Here is a 20,824-nt window from a genome sequence, read left to right as displayed (position 1 = left end):
GAATTCTTACATTTTAACTAAGAACTAGCATCTGAATAGGCCTTTTGCACAGGACAAGCACATGTGTTATTAATAAACTTCATAATGGCCTTTTCAATTATTTCTTTTTGACAATTAGGGCCCCAGTATTGCTCATATTGCTTCTTTGGAAAAAAAACTGAGCTAGCTTAATGCTATTAGTTTACATGTATCAAGTGTCTGGTGAGAAAAAGGTAAATTCTTAGTTTCCTAGTTTGCCTTTTTTTCCTTTTTTTTAAACAATGTCTTTATTGATTTTTGTTTACTTACAATAAAACTTCTATTTTGTAGTCTGCCTCTTTGATGCAGAATATATTTGATAAAAAACACTTGGCCAACTGAACTACTATTACTAACAACAATTTTACTTTTGTAAAATAAGAATGTACATTTGTCTGTATTAGGTTTTGTAAGGTGTTGCTTACTGTGTTGCAATAAGCTACTTTATTGTACTGTTCTTATGTGATGTATAAATTGCATTAAAGTTACTTTAAAGTCATAATTTTGTGAATTAATATTATGTATCTAATTACATTGCACTGCTTTATATCAGTTAATTAATTAAATTAATTTGACATTTAAGTCTTGCTCCTTACACATTTAAGTGAAGTTGACTGGTGTTTCTGAATATAGCACGTTAAGTAGAGTGAAGGGTTTTATTTGACCTTATTTGATAAGAATCATCATATCTACAAATATAAAGTCATAATACCAAAAGCAAAAAACAACAACAATTATACTAGCTCTTTATCAGTGTGTTTTAATAACATTGACATAATAAAAAAAAAAAAAATTAGTTAAGGCAAAGATACTCTTTACCAAATTGTTAATTGTTTGAAAGTGTCTTCAAAAATCAAAATGTCTTTACATGAATCCAACATATTATTAGCAAATATAAATCAGCCTATTTGTGAGAAGAAAACACTGATGATAGGCTGACTGGCCTATAGGTAAGGTAGTCACTAAGGTAGCCATCCACAGATCCAGGTAATCCTTAGGATTCACTGTGCCACATGTATGTTTAACATTATAACATAGTTGATGAAATCATGCCAACAAATATTTTAATAGCTTAGTATTTTATGCACTAAAAATGTATAAAGGCTTTAGGCCGCCCACACGTTGTTGTAGGCCCAATTTAATATGCAACTTAATTTTATACGATATGTGGTAGGGGGTCCCTGCTCCATCTCACTCTCAGTTAAGGAGCCCTAGGCTAAACGTTGAAGAACCCTGCTCTACACCGTCTCTGGTAGCCTCAAGTGCCTCACAGCCGGGAACCAATCATATTGAGCCGTGCTCGGTTGCTAGACAACGAGTCGGCCAATTAGCTTGCTGTTTGGTTTGCGTGCAGTGGCGTGGATTGTCGTAGGAGCTGCTGGATCGTGAAGCAACGAGCAGTCGGGAAATGCATGTGGAAATGCAAAGTTAAGTAAGTAGGCTACTCGAAATATTTTGGTGTTCACTTCTTTATAAAGTAAACATTTTAACGACTGCATTCGTGACTACTGTAGGCAACTTGTTAGGCTAAGATAGCAGCCGCTCGGCTTCAATGTCAAGATTGTTTTCAGGTGGGACGAGGGGCACTCAGTGGGCAGTAACGTCTGGTGGTTAGCTAGATGTGTAAAGGACCTGCACAGCCTTTAAACAAAAATATTTTGAGTAGACGTTGTCCTAAAAATATCGAGTTAACGCCAAGGTTACACATTATTACCGAAATTAACAACATAACTTAACGCCACGCTTGTTCCAGGCTATCCCACTTTTATAGTAACGTGAACTCAGTACATTTTATGTAAACGCTAGCTAAAATGATGTGACACCATTAACATTTGTTTCGCATACTGTTAAATGGTTTGTAGAAGTAAGGTGACGGTCACCTAAGTCAGTGTTTTTCTTGCAGCTCCCAGCAATGAGAGAGTTGCTGAGATGTCAGTTTGAGTACACTTTAACTTCAAATTAACTGCATAGAAAGTGTGACATTTTACAAAACTAGGGTATTTAAATATGTGTCAACTTATTGGGTTCACAGAGCAAAATTTAATGCAATCTAATTCAACGGTATATGCAATAAATCCTACCATGAAGGTTATAATGTTCAGTTTTTGTTGAAACTGTTGAGGTGTTGATTCAACGTTATGGTTCATTCTGGAGGCTGGAGGAAGTTTGTGGCGCTTATGAACTGTATTCCATTAACATTATACTAAGAGCCGTGTCTTATTTTTCATATAAATGAGGGTGACAAAATAGAAAGAAAAAACTGAGCATTATAATCTTCATGAAGGTAGGATTTAATGCAGGGCTGTTCTTCTTAGAAACTGAGTGTATGTAGATCAGTCTGAGCTGTCTCCTGTGAACCCATCACTAAGTAGGCTACCCCTCATGGTTGAGAATCTGTTCTAAAATGTCACACATCATGTTCTTATCATACATGCCTCCGAGGGACCACAAACCTTAAAATATATTCTGTAAATACTTACATATTTCCCTTCGGAGATTTTACACTGGAAAAGAAATTTGACTACATTTTTTTTAATTTATTTATTTATTCATTTTATTTGTTAGGGACCATTTAACATAAATGTTGCCATTTGATGCTGTACCAGAGTTAGCCTTAGGCTAATTTACATCTGCAGTCCCTAGGCAGGGCACCATTTAAATCCAACAGTAAAAATATGACAACATCTAACAAAACAACAAGACAGATCACAAATCCTACATTAATATAATGCACATTGTGACACACACACACACACACACACACACACACACACACACACACACACACACACACACACACACACACACTGTTCAGCACCATATTGAAAAACAAAGTAAGTAAAAATTGACTTCAACTCAACATTTTTGAGTTGAAGGTTAACACTTATTGAGTAGTCAGTCCAAGCAGCGTATAGTCTTGTTAAGCTTTGTGGCTGTAGCCTTGCCATCTGTCTCGTCAGGCTGATTAAGTATCACTGAAACCAAAGTGCAGGTCCCCTGAGTCAATAATGAGTCACACACAGTAGAGGTGCATTGATGAATCGATTAGTTGTCAACTATTAAATGAATCGGCAACTATTTTGATAATCGATTAATCGTTTGAGTCATTTTTTTATTAAAAAAAAATAAGATTTCTCTGATTCCAGCTTGTTAAATGTGAATATCTTCTAGTTTCTTCTCTCCTCTCTGATAGGAAACTGAATATCTTTTGAGTTTTGGACAAAACGAGACATTTGAGGACGTCCTCTTAGGCTTTGGGAAACACTGATCCACATTTTTCACCATGTTTTGACATTTTTATAGATCAAACAACTAATCGATTATTCGAGAAAATAATCGACAGATTAATCGACTATGAAAATAATCGTTAGTTGCAGCCCTAACACACAGCCTTAAAGACTAAAATGTAAGAAAAATGTAATACACAAAATGTGTAAATTCACTGCTCATGCTCTGATCGTTACTGTCCTAGAATGAGGTGTTGTAGATGATACTATAAGTTTTCAGTAAATCTGTATAGTGTGTCTATTTGTTAAAAAAACAAAGGCAGTTTTCTTACAGGAGGAGAAATGTTTCTGATTGTGTGGTTCTGCAGACAATCACCATACTGTCTGTCTGGGATTAGTCTGATCAGCTCATGATAAGAGCATTGAGATAAGATGCCGGCCTTGTCCAAGCTTGTAACCTGTTAAATAGTCCTGCAGTAACGGTGTACAGTACTGTATAAACCACAACAACAGCACAACAACATAACAATCATAACAAGCTTTGTAAAAGACTGTAAATAAACACACATTTTAATATTTTCTATTACATTTATCGGCTGGCTGTGGGTATACTACGTGAACACTATTAGCTTGTTGTCTTCACTGAATGAATGAAATAGCCTTAGTGATTTTGCTGTCCACATACTCTGTTATTTAGGTTGCTGTGTGTTTTCTGTTCACTCATTGCTGCTGCACGTTAACTTCCATTGCCTCGTAATCCAGTTGAATGGGCGCTGCTAATCTGACCCTCTATTTTAGGAGCACTGACTGCATAGGTGGATGTTGTGGCAAGGTTTGTGTATCCTGCACATGTAGTAGACGATCCAGATACGCAGCCTGAAGGCTGCCCTGCAACAATGCCAGAGTCCTCCCTGGGTGAGTGAGTTTTTGACTTTTGAGTTTGTAGACCAGTGCATATGCACTGTTAATGAGACATGTTGGCTATTGAACTCAGCAATTGTTCACCTTTATATGTCTCAGAAACTGTACAATATTTTGTAATGTAATTTTAATTTTATGTCGGCATCATTTCTAGTTAGATGAACTGAATCACAGTACTGCAGTATTCTGCCTTCAGCAGTTGTGTGTAGGTTACTGTATCATTTTGACTTCTAGCTTGGTCTCTGTATCAAACCGTGTGAGTTAGGAACAGGTTAAACTGACCCATATGGCAGATTAATGCTATTCTTAGTGTCTGTGCCAAAAGTAACCTCAATTCATGTAACATCTACTGTATATAAAGTGTTTTCCTTTTCTGGTCAAGCATTAACAAATTAGTATAAGACCATACCAATATATATTTAACAGACATTTTCCCCCCAAAAGTTAAGGACATTTGCAGCAGCTCCATTGAATGTAGACCATCTCCCTTGAGGCAGTCTAGCCAATCATCGCTGCCACTGCACAGAAACTACATGCTCAGTACCTTTTGCACAGAGAAAAACGTGCAGGAATGTCTATCACACATCAGTCAGGTTGGTATCCTTACATGTGTCTCTGATTTATTATTAGCGCAGTTATTGATGCTTGTGGTTTAACGCATGTACAATATGACTGCAATGTCCTAGGTTTAAGTCTCCTCCACATCCTTTGCTTCCTTTTATTCTCCTTTTTACAGGAGGTGTCATCTCTTGGCCTTCCACCAGTTTGGATGGAGTCAGGAGGAAGCTCAGAAATGAATGTTGTGGCTGTGCTAAATTGCATCTATGACCTGATTCAGCTGCACCGCAGAGGCCTCCGGACTCTGGAAAACATGGAAGTGGAGCAACTTAAGTCCAGCAGCAATTTGGACTACTTGCAGCTCACCAGCACCCAACTAAAAGTACAGTTACATTTAAACCCAGTGATTCCTCCATATGAATATTGTATTTAAATAAAATCTAGATTTGGTGGAAGACAAATGTTCAACCAAAAGCAACTCAAGCGTTGCCATGTCAATGTTCTTCTGTTATCATAGGAGCAGCTTGAACTGTCCAAAAGAGAAAACACGGGACTCCTTGAGAGAGAACGACAGCTGCAGCTGAAAGTCAAGAGTTTGCAAAACTGTCTGAAAAATGAAAAAGAAGAGGTATTTTCTTTGGACTTACTGCCCCAGACAATGTTGAGTAAATCCACAGTCATGTTTTTGGTCTCAGGTGGATAAGCATGACACTTTAAACAGTAAACACTTGTTATTTCCTCCTGCTAGGTGCAAAAACTTCAGAACATAATTGCAAGCCGGGCCAGCCAGTACAATCATGAGATGAAAAGGAAAGAAAGAGAATTTAACAAACTGAGGGAGCGCTTGAATCAACTTCTGGTTGACAAAAAGGAGAAGAAACAAGGTTAAAGAGAAAACCTGTTCAGCCCCATCCTTTGCCCCAATGTTAAACATTAAAATTTGACATGCCCTTTAAGACTCTCTTTCATTTTCTCCATTTGTCTTTCTTGCTTCCAGCCATTGATGTATTAAACAACATTGGAAGAGCTGATGGGAAGAGAAGCCTTTGGAAAACTGAAAAGACAGAAGCAAAGTAAGTTTACTTCAAATGGCTTTTTTGTCTAGTCATTTTACATTATCTATGAACTTTGTCTCTGAAGACATATTTTCATGGGTAAATAAAAAATGCGGGAACACAGGAGAATTAAATAAGTCTAAGGCACTGACCTTGTTTAGGATCCTAGTGGCCTGAGGGTAGAGGCTCCTCTTGGGTTGGGCTCTTTAATGATTTCCTTACCCTTATTCTTGCAGTGCCTGTTGTAAATACCCCTTAGGCAGGATAGAGCACCACCTATTATTGTGTGTTCAGCCAAACAAACCACTCTTGGTAGGGCCTTGTGGTCCTGTTCGGTGCTGTTGCCGTACCAGGTGAGATTATAACGGACAAATAAACATAGATGATTAACTTTCCTATCCCAAGGCATGAGGGGGAGATGTATAAGACTTTGCTGAGCGACTATGACATCCGACAAAGGGAGTTGCTGCTGGAAAATGCAGAGTTGAAGAAAGTGTTGCAGCAAATGAAAAAAGACATGGTGTCCATTTTGAGTTCAAAGAAACCAACGCTGAAAGACGACCAACATCAAGATGATGATATACAGGTAGGACAAGCTGTTTTTCTCTTACTTTTTTTGTTTCCAATCACTGCTCTCACTTCATTGCCTTTATGTGATATGCAATATTGGTATCGGTGATCAGTATTATACTGCAGGTAGACATACAGTAGATCTCTTACCAGGGGTTATTAAACATTTTTTTCCCATTTTGCTCCCAGTATTTGAACAACCAAATTAGGTGGAATGATTCTTAAAAACATTGATCACAAATTGGCTGATTAAGCAGACAAACACAATAACCATGGCTAAAATGGGTCAAGGGGTTTTAGACTTGTGTGCTACTAATGGATTGAAATTTCTTTTCATTTTCATTGTCAGGCTGACTTGGAAGAGGAAGTGTTTGATTCCAGTAAAGAAAGTGTAGAGCTGTATTGTGTTCACGCCCGGGAGAAGCTGACCAACAGTATTCGCCTCCAGTGGAGAAGACTTAAGAGCCACGTTGAAAGATTGGACAACCAAGGTAGTCTTCATGTAGCATACTTTCACTCTTTGACCCTGATACATAAAGGGATGTAACTTTGTGTCTTATAACAAGTATAGATAATTTAGATTCCTCTCTAACCTCAAAAATAGCTTTTGTACCATTGATGTGGCAAAGGAGATATAGAACAAGAAACCGAAGCATGCTTACATTATATACTGAAGCCAAAAATAATCAGATTTGTATGGAAGCAACCAAAACAAAATGTTTCTCCAATGACATTCCAGACTGGATCCTAACTTCCTGTTAAAATCAATACATAGAAGATGGATGTTAGCCTAATTGTAAAATTAGATTTTCTGGGTTGCTTGTCCAGCATCTTTGGCTCAGATTGGCAGGAGCAAAAATACTGATGCTGTTTCCCGAGAGACTCATGAGGAGGAGATGGACAGACTGAAGCTGGAGATCCAGCAGTGCAAAGACTTCATTCAAACACAACATCAGCTCCTACAGGTAAGGCTGAATTACTCTGACATTTTAGCCATTAAGCTCTCTGGAGAGTTCATTAGTTCAAGTGGCCAATAGCAAGAGTCAAAGTCACACTGCTGAGACAAGAGTGCCATATAACTCTATAAAACAATTTTGAGTAGAAAGTAAAGGGACACTTTGAAAAAGTTATACATTTTAAACTGCTAGTTTTAAAAATTAGTCAACCTCTAACATTGTAGCTTCATCTCAGGGTTTACTTTTTCTTTTATAGTGTTAACTGAGCACTTAAATTGGAACCATGTTTGCATGTTGGTGAAAAGATACAGTATTTTGTTTGTTGACACTTCCTTTACTAAATTCTGGCTGTACAAACCATGGCACTTCTTTTTCTTGTAGCAGCAGCTGAGCTCTCCGTATGATGAGGAGAAGGCATCCCTGCTGAGCGACTGCTACATGCTGCAAGAGAAAGAGCGCTTCAGAGATGAGTGGAAGACCCTTGAGGAACAGAGAAAGATATTTGAGAGGGAGAGGAGGAACTTCACTGAAGCAGCTATAAGACTTAGCCATGAGGTGATTTATCAGAATCAGAAATACTTTAATAATCCCAGGGGGAAATTATTTTTGTTACCACTCCAGGTATACAAACAACATATATTATCCAGACTTTTATTATAAAACCTATTTTTCCCCAAAATTGGTATGAACTAGAATTTAGGAAATACGCTACATTTCGCTCTTTGCAAAAAACAGCTGTGTGCCAAGATGACTGGTTTATGTCTGTGTGCTCACTTTAAGTTTGCATCTGGTTTAACTTGCAGAGAAAGGCCTTTGAGGACGATCGAGCAACGTGGCTCAAACATCAGTTTTTAAACTTGAGTCCATTTGCTGACTCAAATAAACCCCAGATGTCAAAGTCCAAAAGTGCCTTTTTAATATGTGAGTGTCCACTCCCTTACATTGGACAGGCCCAGGTCACATTTGTCTTTATATTTGAATCTTCCAAAGTTGATTATGTTTTTATTCATAATTATTAATAAGTAACTATTAATAAAGTTTCATATTATCTTTGCAGCTAAAACAGAGGCGAGTGCAGCGTCAGCTCCAGAAAAGCTCATCAAAAGGCCATCTGACACAACCTCCCCCACGCCCAGATGTGTCCCACTGACATCACCATCAACAGCCGAACTGTATCCCACACTTTGCCTTGTCCCAGAAAACAGGTACAGCGTATGATAGTACAAATAATGACATGACATAATGTACCTCTCAATGACTGCTGCTATTGTGCACCCTAAACTCTTTGTCAACTTTCCAGATCAACCAAACCAAAGAGATTGACTGAACATGTTGAAGAGTCAAGCAACTTTTTAAATGGAAATGTTCCAGCTCAGCACAAACACTGGAACGACCGTGAAGACCACAGCAGCCACACACTCACAAAGGAAAAGACAAGCTCTATATGAAGCCAAAAACTTTAATAATTTAAATCAGAATTCCTGTTAATGTCCATTGATTATAGATGATTTGTAGTATTTCAGAAATGCTGAATTGTGAATACCAAACAACGGAAGATTAAATAATTTTTAACAGTTGAAGCCAAACAAGAGTCCTGGTTAGCTGCTGGTGTTCTGTGCTCTGTGTGACTGAGAGCAAATCTAATTGTTTCTTTTTAATTATTTTACTGTTTTGTATTTAGATTATGTGATAAATGTATTTATTTATGTGGTGCTGTACATCTTGTTTTGACAGTCATATCTAATGTGTAGAATCTTAGTCTAAGGCTAGTACTTGTGCCACAAAAGATTATGTGTAAGGAGATGTTGCTTGGCCCTTGTTAATGTTTGCTGTTGTACATACACTTGCCTAAATGTTGCTGTTTATTTCATAACTTTTCAACTTTAGTTATCATGTTAAACCTCTCAACTGGCACGTTTTAGAATGTAGAATTAATGCTGCTGTTTCACAAAATGCAATAAGAAACTGGATAAAAAATGAATTATATTTCTATAGTAAGATAAAGAAATGTGATTGACAGATATTGCAGTTACATCAGTAGCTGGTGATGTAGGATGTTACAGTAAAATAGGAAAAGGCTGAAAAATGTAACAGAAATTACATAATGTGTAGTAGAACCCTGTCATTGAGTTTAGACCACTCTGATGTCAGTATAAATGTGTATTCATAATTTTTCTTTTTTTTTAAATTAATGTTTATTTAAGTGGCTTTATATTGACAGATAAGAATAATTCGTACATGATGTATTCTAGAAAATCATATTCTTGAAACATTCATTATACATTCTTGAAACACAAAATTTCTTTATTGGCCTCTCTATCGCAAAACAATTCTTACTGATCTTACTGAGTTACTGATCAACACCTATAACTGACGAAAATGGAGACCACTGAGGTAAACAGAGTGAAACAGCAATTCAACAACAGGACTGTCTAGTAAAGAGGTAAGAGCTGTAATAAATTGCTTTTGCTTTTGTGGCTAGATAGTATTGCCCTTGCATGTTTTGGAACTGAACTGAACCATTGTTATTAAATAATATATCTAGTACTAAGTTCACATATATTGTACACTGGTGATTTTATATTTGGTTGTGAAGCTGTAAAGTACATCACCAAGGAAATGTACTCAATACAGTGGCCACAGAAATTAGTTTTTTTGACAACAATCAACTATAGTTCTGTCAGGTCCATAACGTCGAGAACAACACAGACAATGAAAGCTTTAAGAATTTATTGAATAAATTAGGAATTAAATTTGGCGATATGGCTCTGTTCAGAGGAGTCCCCTGACCTTTCATGAGCACCATGAAAAAGCAGCGAGTCAGGGGACAGCAGCAGCGTTAGGGGACGCTCACACAGTTTAATACTGGGAGAGCTAAACTATTCCCCCATATGAACAGAGCAGCAACAATAACATAGAAGCAAATGCCACGTTATACACGACAAGGTGGAGCAGGGGAGGAGGTGGGTAGCAAAAAGCGAGCAGCAAGCATTTGGAGCAAACTAAAGCAGCAGTAGGAACAAGCTAAAGTAGCAGCATTTAGGAGCAGCAAGCAGAAGGAGCCAAATGAATCAGCTTAAGTAGCGCGCCCTGTTGAGTGTAGCCATTTAGCAGCGAGGGGAGTGACCAGCTGATGCGCTAATGCAGATCAGCTGATGAGACCGTGTTGTTGACCAATAGCGGTTAGCAGCGTCTTGACTACCTGGCCTGCCAGAACTGACGCTGACGCTCAATTAGTGTTTGGAAATGTAAAAATTAAATTGAAGTTGAAGAAATACTCAAGCCATTGATGAGACTTTTAAAACTATTTTGAGAGTGATGACACTTTTTTCTGGAGGTGTCGATCAAAAGACTTTCACACATACAGTAGTGGCCGAAAATATTGCAACCCTTGAACATTTAAAAACAACAATTTTCTCTAAAATAAGTTGAAATTGACTAATGTATTTGGTCACCACGATTATTTATCTGTATAGTCACTTGTTTTTGATTCAGAAGGGGTTGACTGATTTTTACAATTTTTTTGTTCCTCTGCATACCAAAGAAATACATATGTGAACGCCAAAAAATTGATTCCACAATTGTTTTACGATTCAAATGAAAAGGTGCCAATAGTCGTCCACGAATGCACATTTTTTAACAATAATGGAATAAACCTCCCAAACTTTTACATTAAAAGAAAAAAGCAGCTGACTAATCAGTGTAATAGTAGGGTAAACTACTTTTTTTTTAGCACACTGATTCTCAGTATGGAAGGACATTGATTATATAGTGCATTTTCCCTTTAAGTAATGCATCACTGTAGATCTATGAAGTCACAATAGTCAAAATAACTTAACAGAAAGCTTATTTTGAGATGCAATTCATTTAAATGGAATTGATGTAAGTGACCAACAGAAAGTGTTATTAAGCACACTGAGCAGTGCAGCTGCAGGCTAGGTGGGCTTCTGTTGTTTTCCTCATGTCCACGCTGTTATCGTAGATGCTGCGCAGAGTCTCTGGGCGATTCAGGGCAGAATCTGCACAAGTGAATGGAGCAGAATGATTAGGAAATGTGTTATTTCTCTCCACGTTTTCATATTCTGTCACTTGAACCAGCTGTGATTTGTTTGCAGTCTCACCAGCAGGAAGGCAGTGGAAGCCAACAGTGACAGTGGTGGTTTTCACAGGGAAGCAGCCGGGCAGGCAGCGCAGTACGGGCTCAACAGAGTGGCATTGGGATTCCTGGCCATGGAAATTTACCTGCCTCTCCAGCTGCACAGATTCAAGCTTCATACGACACTCTGTAGGAGAAAGGTGTTGATAAGTGAGTTTCTGATGGATTCAGTGCATCATAACATGTTTAAAATACCTGCTTTAACCATATGCAGTGATCTAACAATTGTGTCACATCACAGTGGAAAAGGATCTTGCTGTAAAAGTAATTACACACTGTCCTTTGTGTCTTACCAGTGCTGTCCCTGCAGCTCGTTGCTGGCAGAACCCAGGAATGAGCATAGCTGACTGCGTTCTTGGTCAAGCGTCCATTAGGTGTGCGATATTCTTGTCTGATTTCCCCATCAGCCTTTCCACAGAGTCCACAGGTCTGTCCTCTCATCCAGTCCACAACTTTAACCTGCATTGCAGGATCATATGAGACATTACAGGCTATCCAATATACATTGTGTGTCAAATTTACCAAAAGCCAAACAATCTTTTCTCAGAGGTCAAAGTTTGAAGCCTGGAATTTGCAAACAAAAACCTTTTATTATCATTTTATACATATTCTTAAGTGTCCATAGTGAGTGTTGCATTTACCGCCCATGAGTTCTTGTCAAAAAAGACTTCTTGAAGACCATGGCTGGGAGCGTACACAGAAATGCCTTCATCCTTTGGTCTGATCTGGATTTTAGCTGTAAGCAACAACAACAACAAAATTAAAAAACATTACATAATTTGTTTAACAACTTCTAAGTATTTGGACCATGATGTGTAGTTTGTGATATCAAATTTAAGGGGTGGGAATAATGTGTAAGAACCTGTGGGATGTTGATACGGCAGGTTGTTGGTGGGTATTTCCATTCCATTAACCTTGACAATCACATCAGTGTTCTTCGGGTACAGGTCAATATCACTACAAGTACAGAAATGAAAATGTTATTTTGTGTTGTCAACTTGTAGATTAAAACCTCAGTTTATCTCTGACACTCACATATCAGCAATTTTCACATTTATGTGGTTCTGATCAATGTGATCCTTCTTCAGCAGAACCATAAATTTCAGCTCATTGGTGCAATCCTGTGCCAGAACTTGGTAGCAAGACAACGGCATATTGTTCTTGTATCTCCTGTTGTTAAATGTGGTCAGTGTGTCGTTGACGAAGCTACATTCAGCTGTAAAGAATAAAAACAAAATAGTTTGAATCCTTGGCCCAGAGCCAAAGATGCGTGTCAGTGAATTTCATATTAATCAATAATGTAATTCATTACCTGCACCAGCCTTGGCAAACAAGTAGTGGACGTTATCAGCAATGTCATCGAAGGGGGTGAGACCTTTGATTTCTTCAAGTGGCAGTGCAATTGGAAGACTCAAAGCCACCTTATAGACAGTATGCTGTAGAGTGTAGACAGAATAATTCCATTTATTAGACAAACAAAAACAAACATGGCTTTATATTTTGGGATAACTACTGAATTTGTCATACTGTTGGTGTTTTCCAAATGAAGTCAATAGTCCTGTCAGATGTGGCAACTAGTGTAAGTGAGAGCTGCTTAGTGGTGTTTTTATCCTTTCCTTGAACCATGCCAGCCATTATGGAAGCAGGAATGACATCATACACCCTGCAAAAATTATTTCCAAATATCAGACATTTCATAGTCTATATTGCATATGAGTAGGCTAAAGACATGTGTTTGAAGTTTCATACTTCTTTGCATAGCGTTTAAAGGTCGAAGGCAGGTTGTTCCAGGCCACTCTCACGCGAGCTGCAGGGCTTGGACCAAGAAGACCAGTCTCGGCTGCGATCGTGGTTTGGTACTGCTTGCATTCAGCTCCCCAGGCGATTTTAGCCTATTGAGAGACAGCAGATGTGACGATAAGGCAGTTGTTTTTAACAATAGCCTCTTGATATTATGTCCTAAGATCTATGATTATAAACGGGACAGTGTCTTACTGTGACTTTTGACTTGCTAAGCACAACTCCATCAGCACAGAACTGCCAGTTATTATCGGCAGCCAAGGCAGCCATGATAATCTGAATTCTGGTGGTAGGTTTGTGCAAGTAAACTGCCACTTGGTATCCCATTATCTTTTTGTCAGCTCTGACGGCACGGAAGATGATGGCAACATTAGGAGCAGCTCCATCACCAAGGAATCTTTTCTGTGGGAACAGTCAGGGTTAAATAGTGCGAGTAGACCAACAAACCCATCAGTAAAAAGTTTTAAAGGATTTTTTTTTTTTTATTATTTAAGATGACCAAGATTCACCTGTTTGAAGATTACCTCAAAGGTTGAGGCACTGTTTCTGCTGCTTGAAACTGCAGCTGATTGAGAAGTGAGAGCCTACAACAATAATATATGGAAGTTTAAAGCCACCTTGAAAAAGCTGCAACACAAGTTAACATGCAAACTGAACAATATTCATATAGTTGTTATTGTTAGAAGCACCATCTAAACGCACCTGCATCTTGTGGTTCTTCTGGAACTTGTGGAGATAAAGCACTCGCTGTTCAGAAGAAATATTTTTGTCAGGTTCAATGCTTTCTATGATATGTAGACACGTTCATATTCTTCCATGCAAACAATCTTTACCTTTGAAAGACTGGCACTGGAACTAGAGGAACTTGAGCTTGCACTGAAGAGCGATGCAAGGCTAGATGCAGAGCTGGACTTGCTAACAGATGTGGAAGAGCTGCTGCTGATGCTACTGCGAAGTCTACGGGCTGGAGCAGCTGCATCAATGGCCTTGCTGCTGACATGAGATGAGGAGCTAGAAGAGGAGCTGGAAGAGGAGCTAGAAGAGGAGCTGGAAGAGGAGCTGGAGCTAGGGCTTGAGCGAGTTCTGCTGGAGCTAGAGGAGAAAGATGAGGTGACATTCCTCTGACCAGAAACCAGGATTTTCTTGAGCTTCATTAAGACTGGGCTTCCTTCAACGATTTCTTTACTCAGGTTGATCTGTTTAATGAGCTTCTCTGCAGCCTTTGGTCCAACTTGAACCTCCATCTCCAGTCTCTCAATGACATCACCTTCAACTGAAAGTATCATCAGATAATGGCATTAATAATTGCTTTGTGAACAATGCTTCTACAAAATGCATAAAAGTATTGTGTTATCTATACTTACTTGCTTTGAAGGAAAGAGCAATAGAGTGCTTTCCAGCCAGTTTGTACAGGGCAATGTTCTTGATGTAAGCAGCATTCTCAATGGCAATCTTGAAACAGCCCTTCAGTCCAACAGCTTTAGCACAGTACTTCTTCTCAAACTGAACTGCTTTGGGTCTTGCAATGAAAATGGGAACTGCCACATCCTGGGGAATGATCTCTGAAGATTGTGACTATGAAAAGAAAAACATTAATTATATTGTAAATGTAAATACTACTACTGCGATCATAAAAGACAATGTTTAAAGCTCACCAAACTATCAGCAGCAGATGAAACAATCTTAGATGTGAGAATCTCCCTTGAGATTGGTTGCAATGCTTTGGCAGGGATGATGGGAGTGATTCTTGCACCAGCAAGGTCCTCAATATTTCTTGCCACAGCAACAGTCTCAACACTGTTGAAAGAACAATAACTTAATCATGTAAGCTCCTACAATAAAAACATCTTAGAAGTGCTCAGAATTTAATATTTTTGAGAGTACAGATTGAGTGAACAATGTTACGCTTACTAGACAGCTGCAATGTTTTCAGGCACAGAAACAGGCAGAGCTTCAATCTTAAAGTGGCCCTCGTTAATGTCAAGTCTTGCAGCAATTTTGGCTGGCATAATGGAGTTGAGTTTAGCTCTTGATAGCACAGCAGCCTGGAATATGGCGGTGTTTACCCCCATCACAGCAAATGTGTTCACAGCAACACTAGAAGGAGAGGACATTTGGATGTCACACTTTATGATATGATATATTTTGTGCTCATTTTTTATTTTAGTGTCAGATGTTCTACCTACCTTGGTATGATCTCAGCCTCAAGCTGAATGTCTGTCTTCAGTAGGTGAGCAAGATGGAAGTTTTCTGGCAGAGCTGGTGTTGTGATGGCCCTGACTAAGAAAACAAATAAACCCATGTGTCCCCACTTAGTATAACATTTTTAACTCTCTTGGTTCCACTATTAGATGATATTGTGTACCATGTACCATCAGTGCTTCAATGTTGTTTTTATGAAAGCCAAGTACACTTGCAATTACAAAGAGTTTTACAAAATTACAAATTGCTGTTTTCAAGTTTCTTATCCTTTTTACCTTTTTTACTTTAAGAGCATATCAGCACCTTTTTTGATAATAAAGTAAACTAGATTAGTGGGATAGGTGGGACCTGTAACAAGCTAAACTGTGGATGCTTTGTAGCTTCTGCTCACCTTGAACAGTTGCAGCAGCCACAGCAGCAGTGTACAGACTGAGCTCCATTGGAATACCAGCAGCAGTTGGCAGGATACGCCTTATTTCAGTGACTAGGAGGGGCTTAGCAAAGTGGAAGGAAGCACCAGACAGCAGAGCCTTGATTGCTTTCCTACCAACAGAGGGTCCGGTGGTGAGCTGTAAAGAAGAAGTTATAACTATTGTGTCTTGCAAAAAAAGTGAATAACAATTTGTTTTGAAATTGGTCTTGAGGTTGACATCTGAATCATACCGCAATGGCCTGGTCAATCAAGACTTTGTCAATGTTAGCAAAGGCAATTTCTTGACCAAAGAATTTGACATAGATGGAGGCCAGAGGTGTGCTGGTGGGAAGAGCCTTCCACTGAGAAAGCTGTGGAAAAAGGAAACACAATCCGAAATCCAACTTAGCCTGCTGTAATTTATCATATGCGTTTTGTATGCTATTCTATCCTGGTACTTGCAACTTACTGGTGTTTCATACTTACAGCCTTAATGACACGCTTCATCTTGGTGATCCTGTTAGCATTGTCAATGAGTGCAGGGTTTTTCAGAAGAACTTCCTGGAGTCCCTCAGTTCTTACTCCAACCTAGGAAAACCCCAACATGTTAAAAAGGTCATTTTTTAATTAAAATGCTGATTATATAGAGGGCAGGTGTTTTCTTATCCTTTTTACCTCCAGAACATCAGCAGCAGCTCCAGCAAGGAAGGCACTTGCCTTAGCCACAATAGATCTGGGCAGAATGGAGGCAGCATCATTGATGTAGTAAGCGCTGGCAGCAGCACCAAACATCATAGGATCTGAAAGAGTTTGACGAGATGCAGTTAGTTGATCTTCCAGAAAAAGAAAAACGCGAGGTAACGCAAACCAGATGTGACATTGGCATTACGGTTATAGATGTCCACGTGGATGGCTTTGCTGAAACGGAAGCTCAGTCTGTCCAGACTTGGGCTCAACATTTTGACAGCAATGTTGCAAGCTGCAGCACTGCAAGAAAAATTGGAAAAAGGCTGAGTTAGCAGAATTCAGTTCACAGAGATGGACTGATGATGATTAGGGATCAGAGTGCTCTTACACAGAGGCATAGATAGGGGCGGTGCTCCTGGTCAAGGACTTCATGTGAGAATAAGTGAAGCTTGCTACCTGCAGATTCTGCTCTCTCGTCACAATGTTAGCAAGAGTTGTAACCAAACCCATTGGAGGCCTTGTCTCAAACAGCACAATGCATGCAAGCATACGAAGCTCTGGGTGAAGAGCCTTGTCCATATAGAGCTGAAGAGCCCATTCCTGGATCTGATTTACAAGAGAAAGCAAACTCAGTATAAACTTATATGTAAAAACTAGAATAGTTTGAAATACTCGTTAGTGTTGAGAATTCACCATTCTTGGCTCCTTCTTAGCAATGCTCCTCAAGGCCATGATGGCTTCAGCATGGACTCTCATGGGTAGAGATGCAGCTGCAGTGCCATGTATGGGCAGGATCTTTGTGATCGGTTTAAGGCTATTAGGATGGCCAGTGTTACCCAAAACCTTAAGGAGCAGGATGATGTCCTCAGTCTCATCTTTAGCGACAGCCTCTGCAAGGAGGGCTTGGATGGGCTGTTGGGGGAAAATGAGGGATTAAGATCTCCTTTTCTCATCCGGAAATGTGCAGAAGATTTTGAAGTAATATGAAAAGCACAATGTTATATTACCTTTATTAATTCAGCAGGACAGACAGCTATCTCAACACAGTATTTTGAAATCATGGTACCGAAGCCAAGGAGAACAATCTCACGCAGAATTGGGTTTTCCACTATCTTGTTGTTGAATGCCAGGGCCTATAATAGAGCAACAATCAGAAATCTTTCATACCCCCATTTGTATTACCAACATAGTAACTTGCTTTGTGGTTTACCCACCTCAACCAGATTGATGGCCTCAGTGTTTGCTGTCACCATGTGAACAGATGCAATCAAAGCCTGAGCAGCTTCAGCAACAGCAAGGTCATCAGCTAGGAATTTCTCCTTGATGAATTTTAGAGCAACAGGAGTTCCAATGGCCGGAATGGCATCCACAATCCACTGTCTGGAAGATGAAAATTGTGTGAGTGAACCTGTATACATATTTTATTTTTATTTTTTTATATTTTACCTTTATTTTACCAGGGAAAAGAATCACATTGAGATTACAATCTCTTTTACAAGTGAGCCCTCGCCAAGAAGGCAGCACATAAAGGATACACTTTAACAGACAACAAATAACAGACAAACAGGGATGGACTGCATCTCCGTATTTTCTTATCTTATTCAAATGTTCAAACACTTAAAGTTACCTGTAGACAGGTTTGGTTTTGTATTGGCTCCAAACCATTTCCACGTCTTCAAAGCGGGCTACACGGAGAAGCTGAATGAGTTCAAAAAACTTTATAGGGGCATCCTCATGGACTCTCTCCATATTGTGGGCAACCAGATCATTCAGAACCTCCACAATCTAAGAACACAGAATTGAAGTGAAAGTAATTTAACATAGGAGAGATTTACATATTTCCTGACCTTACTGATAATTTAAAGCAGTCTAAGACAATACCTGGGCCTGTACATTGGTGATATTGATGAGCTGAATGGGTGTCTGAAGAAGCTCAGTGGAAAATTCGTACTTAAGAGATCCACGGTAAACATACTGAGTCTCGATGGGTACAATGGGAGCACTCTGAATCTCAAGGAACACCAACGATTGCCTTAAAAGAAATGTCAAAGGTTAATACAGCGCCATTAAATCTAAACACTTGCATTATTACATTCTGAGTATATATTGACATACTTGGTCTCCATCTGAGCAGCTCCATTCATCTCAGTGAAAGGTGAGAACTGGATCAGCTCATTGACAGCTGCCTCCAGGATCATGATGCCATTAGCAACTGGCTTTAAGATGTAGTTGTATGCTGTAGTTCCTCTCAGGTTTTTTGAATCCTGTGAAGACGAACCACATAGTTGCTTAGTCATGCAACATTTTCTACTTCCTTAGATGTATGTATGACAAAAAATGTGTTTGAACCAACCTGCTGGCACTCTGCACATTTCTCAGTGTATGCCAACCCAATGTCCTTTATGATCTTCTCCTGACAGTGGTTTAGATCCCGGGTCTTTGTTAAAATGATGAGTTCAGCCTTTTCGTCTTCACTGATGGCATAGATGGTCTTGCACACACCCTGAGTGCCGTCCTAATGAGAAAAGTCTATGTTTACTTGGGAGATTCAACTTCCTGTTATGTATTCATAATCAGTACTGAAGGATCTTTGACAAACCTCCTGCATTTCATAGACATTCTGTGTCTTCTTGATGTTGAGCTGAAGGACATTCAGGATACCTCTGTAGATGTTCAGCACCATTGTTGAGATTCCCTCAGAGGCGAACATTTTTCCAACAACACCATTGGCATACTCAAACTTGATGGGTGTCGAGAGCTGAGCAGCCATGGCTGAAGTCAGCTTGGTTGCTGGTATAAAAGGAGCCTTAGGCCAGATGCCACTGTACTCATAGAGCTCAGGTTCCGTAAGCTAGAGTGTAAAAAGTAAGATTAATTACAGGGCAGTTTGCATTTTAAAAGTGAGAAGATTGTTGCTTGCACCTGCTTTTGATATTTACCTTCAGCATGTATATATTTTGGGCTGCAGCACTGATGAGAACTTTGCTGCTGACTTTGAGTCCGGCTCTTGCCAAACCTTCCTCCGGCAGACCGCTCAGGAGCAGTGCCTCATACTTGTATACATAAGTCTTACCAGTAGCAAAGTCAGGAACTGTAAGAACAATTTCACTCAGTGAGATGTATTCTACCTCATCCCCAAAGCTATTTGAGTTATAAATTACATCATATTAACCATAAATCATAACATAAACTGTATTTTACCAGAATAATTAACCTTCATGTAACTTTAGCTGTGTGGTAAATGTTGCAATGCATTGTCTAATTATTTATTGGTTTCCATATATTGTTTTGAAAAATGGAATCTGAATTTCAAGATTGTAATAAAGTACTGAACTTACCAAAGTAATGATGTTGACCAGCTGAAATGACATTGAAAATAAATTAATAATCCATAAATGGACAGTATCCAGTGTACAACATACACTTATGGTTACTCTAATACTGATACTGATGATACTTTAATCTCTTATTCCTCATAGCAATTAAGACTTATTGTCTTCTCTGTTTTTATCACTTCAAATAACTTTAAATATAGAATTTATTGAAGTATAATAAATTGGATAACTTTTAAAATGTATATATAAAAAAATTAAAACACAGTAATTTTGAACTGAAAGTGAAAGTCATAAAAATACGTTAGTAACTGTCTTTTCTGCACAACTTTATGAGGTGTTAGCTAGTGTGCCGCTAAACCTTCAACTTTAAGCTCTTTGTTAAAATGATCATTTCAAATGCATCATTTAAGACATCCAAATAATTTTTTTTTTTGTTATTTGCAGTTTCTGATAAAAAAAAAAAAAAAAAAACCTGCATCTTTTAAAAGTCAAACCTTCACAAAAACAGAGCGCATATACTCACCCACAAAGGCCAGAGTGAGGGCAAGCACAACCACTCTCATGGCTGATGGGGATGTGAAAGTCCTGCAGTCACAGGCTGCCTTTTAAAGGGAAATGTCAAACAAGGATGTCATGAAGGTATGGTATGAACCCTGGAATGTTTGATCAATACAACCTATTAGATTGGTTTAGCTTTTAAATTCAAACAATGTTGGTTTTGGGTTGGGGAGGGCGAAGGGGTGTGTATCAGTGGATGAAAAGTTATGGTCACATGACCTTGTTCTCTTCAGAAACAAGTCAAAGTTAAGTATTATGTTTCTAAATATTTGCTGTCTCACAATTCATTTTGTAATACAATAGAAGATGATCCTTTTTTTGTTTCAAAATATTACCTTTTTCTTTTCCTTATATTTGCAAATATGTGGT

General features: G+C 38.7%; 2 protein-coding genes across 7 annotated transcripts; one reads left to right on the top strand and one right to left on the bottom strand.

Annotated features, from left to right (window-relative positions):
* Positions 1-1,338: 1,338 nt before the first annotated feature.
* Positions 1,339-9,604, top strand: LOC116055248 (afadin- and alpha-actinin-binding protein). Of its 6 annotated transcripts, XR_004898719.1 has the most exons (17): positions 1,349-1,450; positions 4,044-4,160; positions 4,593-4,759; positions 4,903-5,106; positions 5,242-5,352; positions 5,473-5,608; positions 5,722-5,797; positions 6,185-6,365; positions 6,699-6,840; positions 7,178-7,314; positions 7,687-7,860; positions 8,109-8,226; positions 8,363-8,510; positions 8,606-8,770; positions 8,813-8,861; positions 8,896-8,951; positions 9,001-9,604. XR_004898719.1 is itself a non-coding variant. In XM_036006982.1 (15 exons), the coding sequence occupies exons 2-14, from the start codon at positions 4,142-4,144 to the stop codon at positions 8,751-8,753; spliced, it is 1,761 nt and encodes a 586-aa protein (XP_035862875.1). In that variant the 5' UTR covers positions 1,349-1,450; positions 4,044-4,141; the 3' UTR covers positions 8,754-8,770; positions 8,813-9,604. The 6 variants fall into 6 exon arrangements, 4 of the variants coding, with proteins under 4 accessions (XP_031162940.1, XP_035862875.1, XP_035862876.1 ...); XR_004898717.1 differs by having other exon boundaries at positions 8,896-9,604; XM_036006982.1 differs by having other exon boundaries at positions 8,813-9,604.
* Positions 9,605-11,151: 1,547 nt separating this feature from the next.
* Positions 11,152-20,597, bottom strand: LOC116055247 (vitellogenin-1-like). Its single transcript, XM_031307079.2, has 34 exons — positions 20,421-20,597; positions 19,901-19,921; positions 19,502-19,653; positions 19,162-19,413; positions 18,916-19,077; positions 18,678-18,826; positions 18,444-18,594; positions 18,190-18,347; positions 17,777-17,942; positions 17,570-17,695; positions 17,256-17,474; positions 16,951-17,168; positions 16,765-16,862; positions 16,551-16,675; positions 16,362-16,463; positions 16,127-16,246; positions 15,855-16,032; positions 15,448-15,541; positions 15,173-15,358; positions 14,917-15,058; positions 14,626-14,836; positions 14,095-14,534; positions 13,964-14,008; positions 13,771-13,845; positions 13,457-13,663; positions 13,211-13,353; positions 12,989-13,124; positions 12,774-12,897; positions 12,497-12,677; positions 12,324-12,418; positions 12,103-12,197; positions 11,755-11,920; positions 11,427-11,588; positions 11,152-11,324 (listed from the first exon to the last, which is right to left on the bottom strand). Exons 1-34 carry the CDS (start codon positions 20,458-20,460, stop codon positions 11,212-11,214), a joined length of 5,052 nt encoding a protein of 1,683 aa, XP_031162939.1. The 5' UTR covers positions 20,461-20,597; the 3' UTR covers positions 11,152-11,211.
* Between the last annotated feature and the right edge of the window lie 227 nt (positions 20,598-20,824).

This window comes from Sander lucioperca, chromosome 11 (assembly GCF_008315115.2).
Source record: "Sander lucioperca isolate FBNREF2018 chromosome 11, SLUC_FBN_1.2, whole genome shotgun sequence".
NCBI lineage: Eukaryota > Metazoa > Chordata > Actinopteri > Perciformes > Percidae > Sander > Sander lucioperca.
This window is presented reverse-complemented; position numbering and strand designations above follow the sequence as displayed.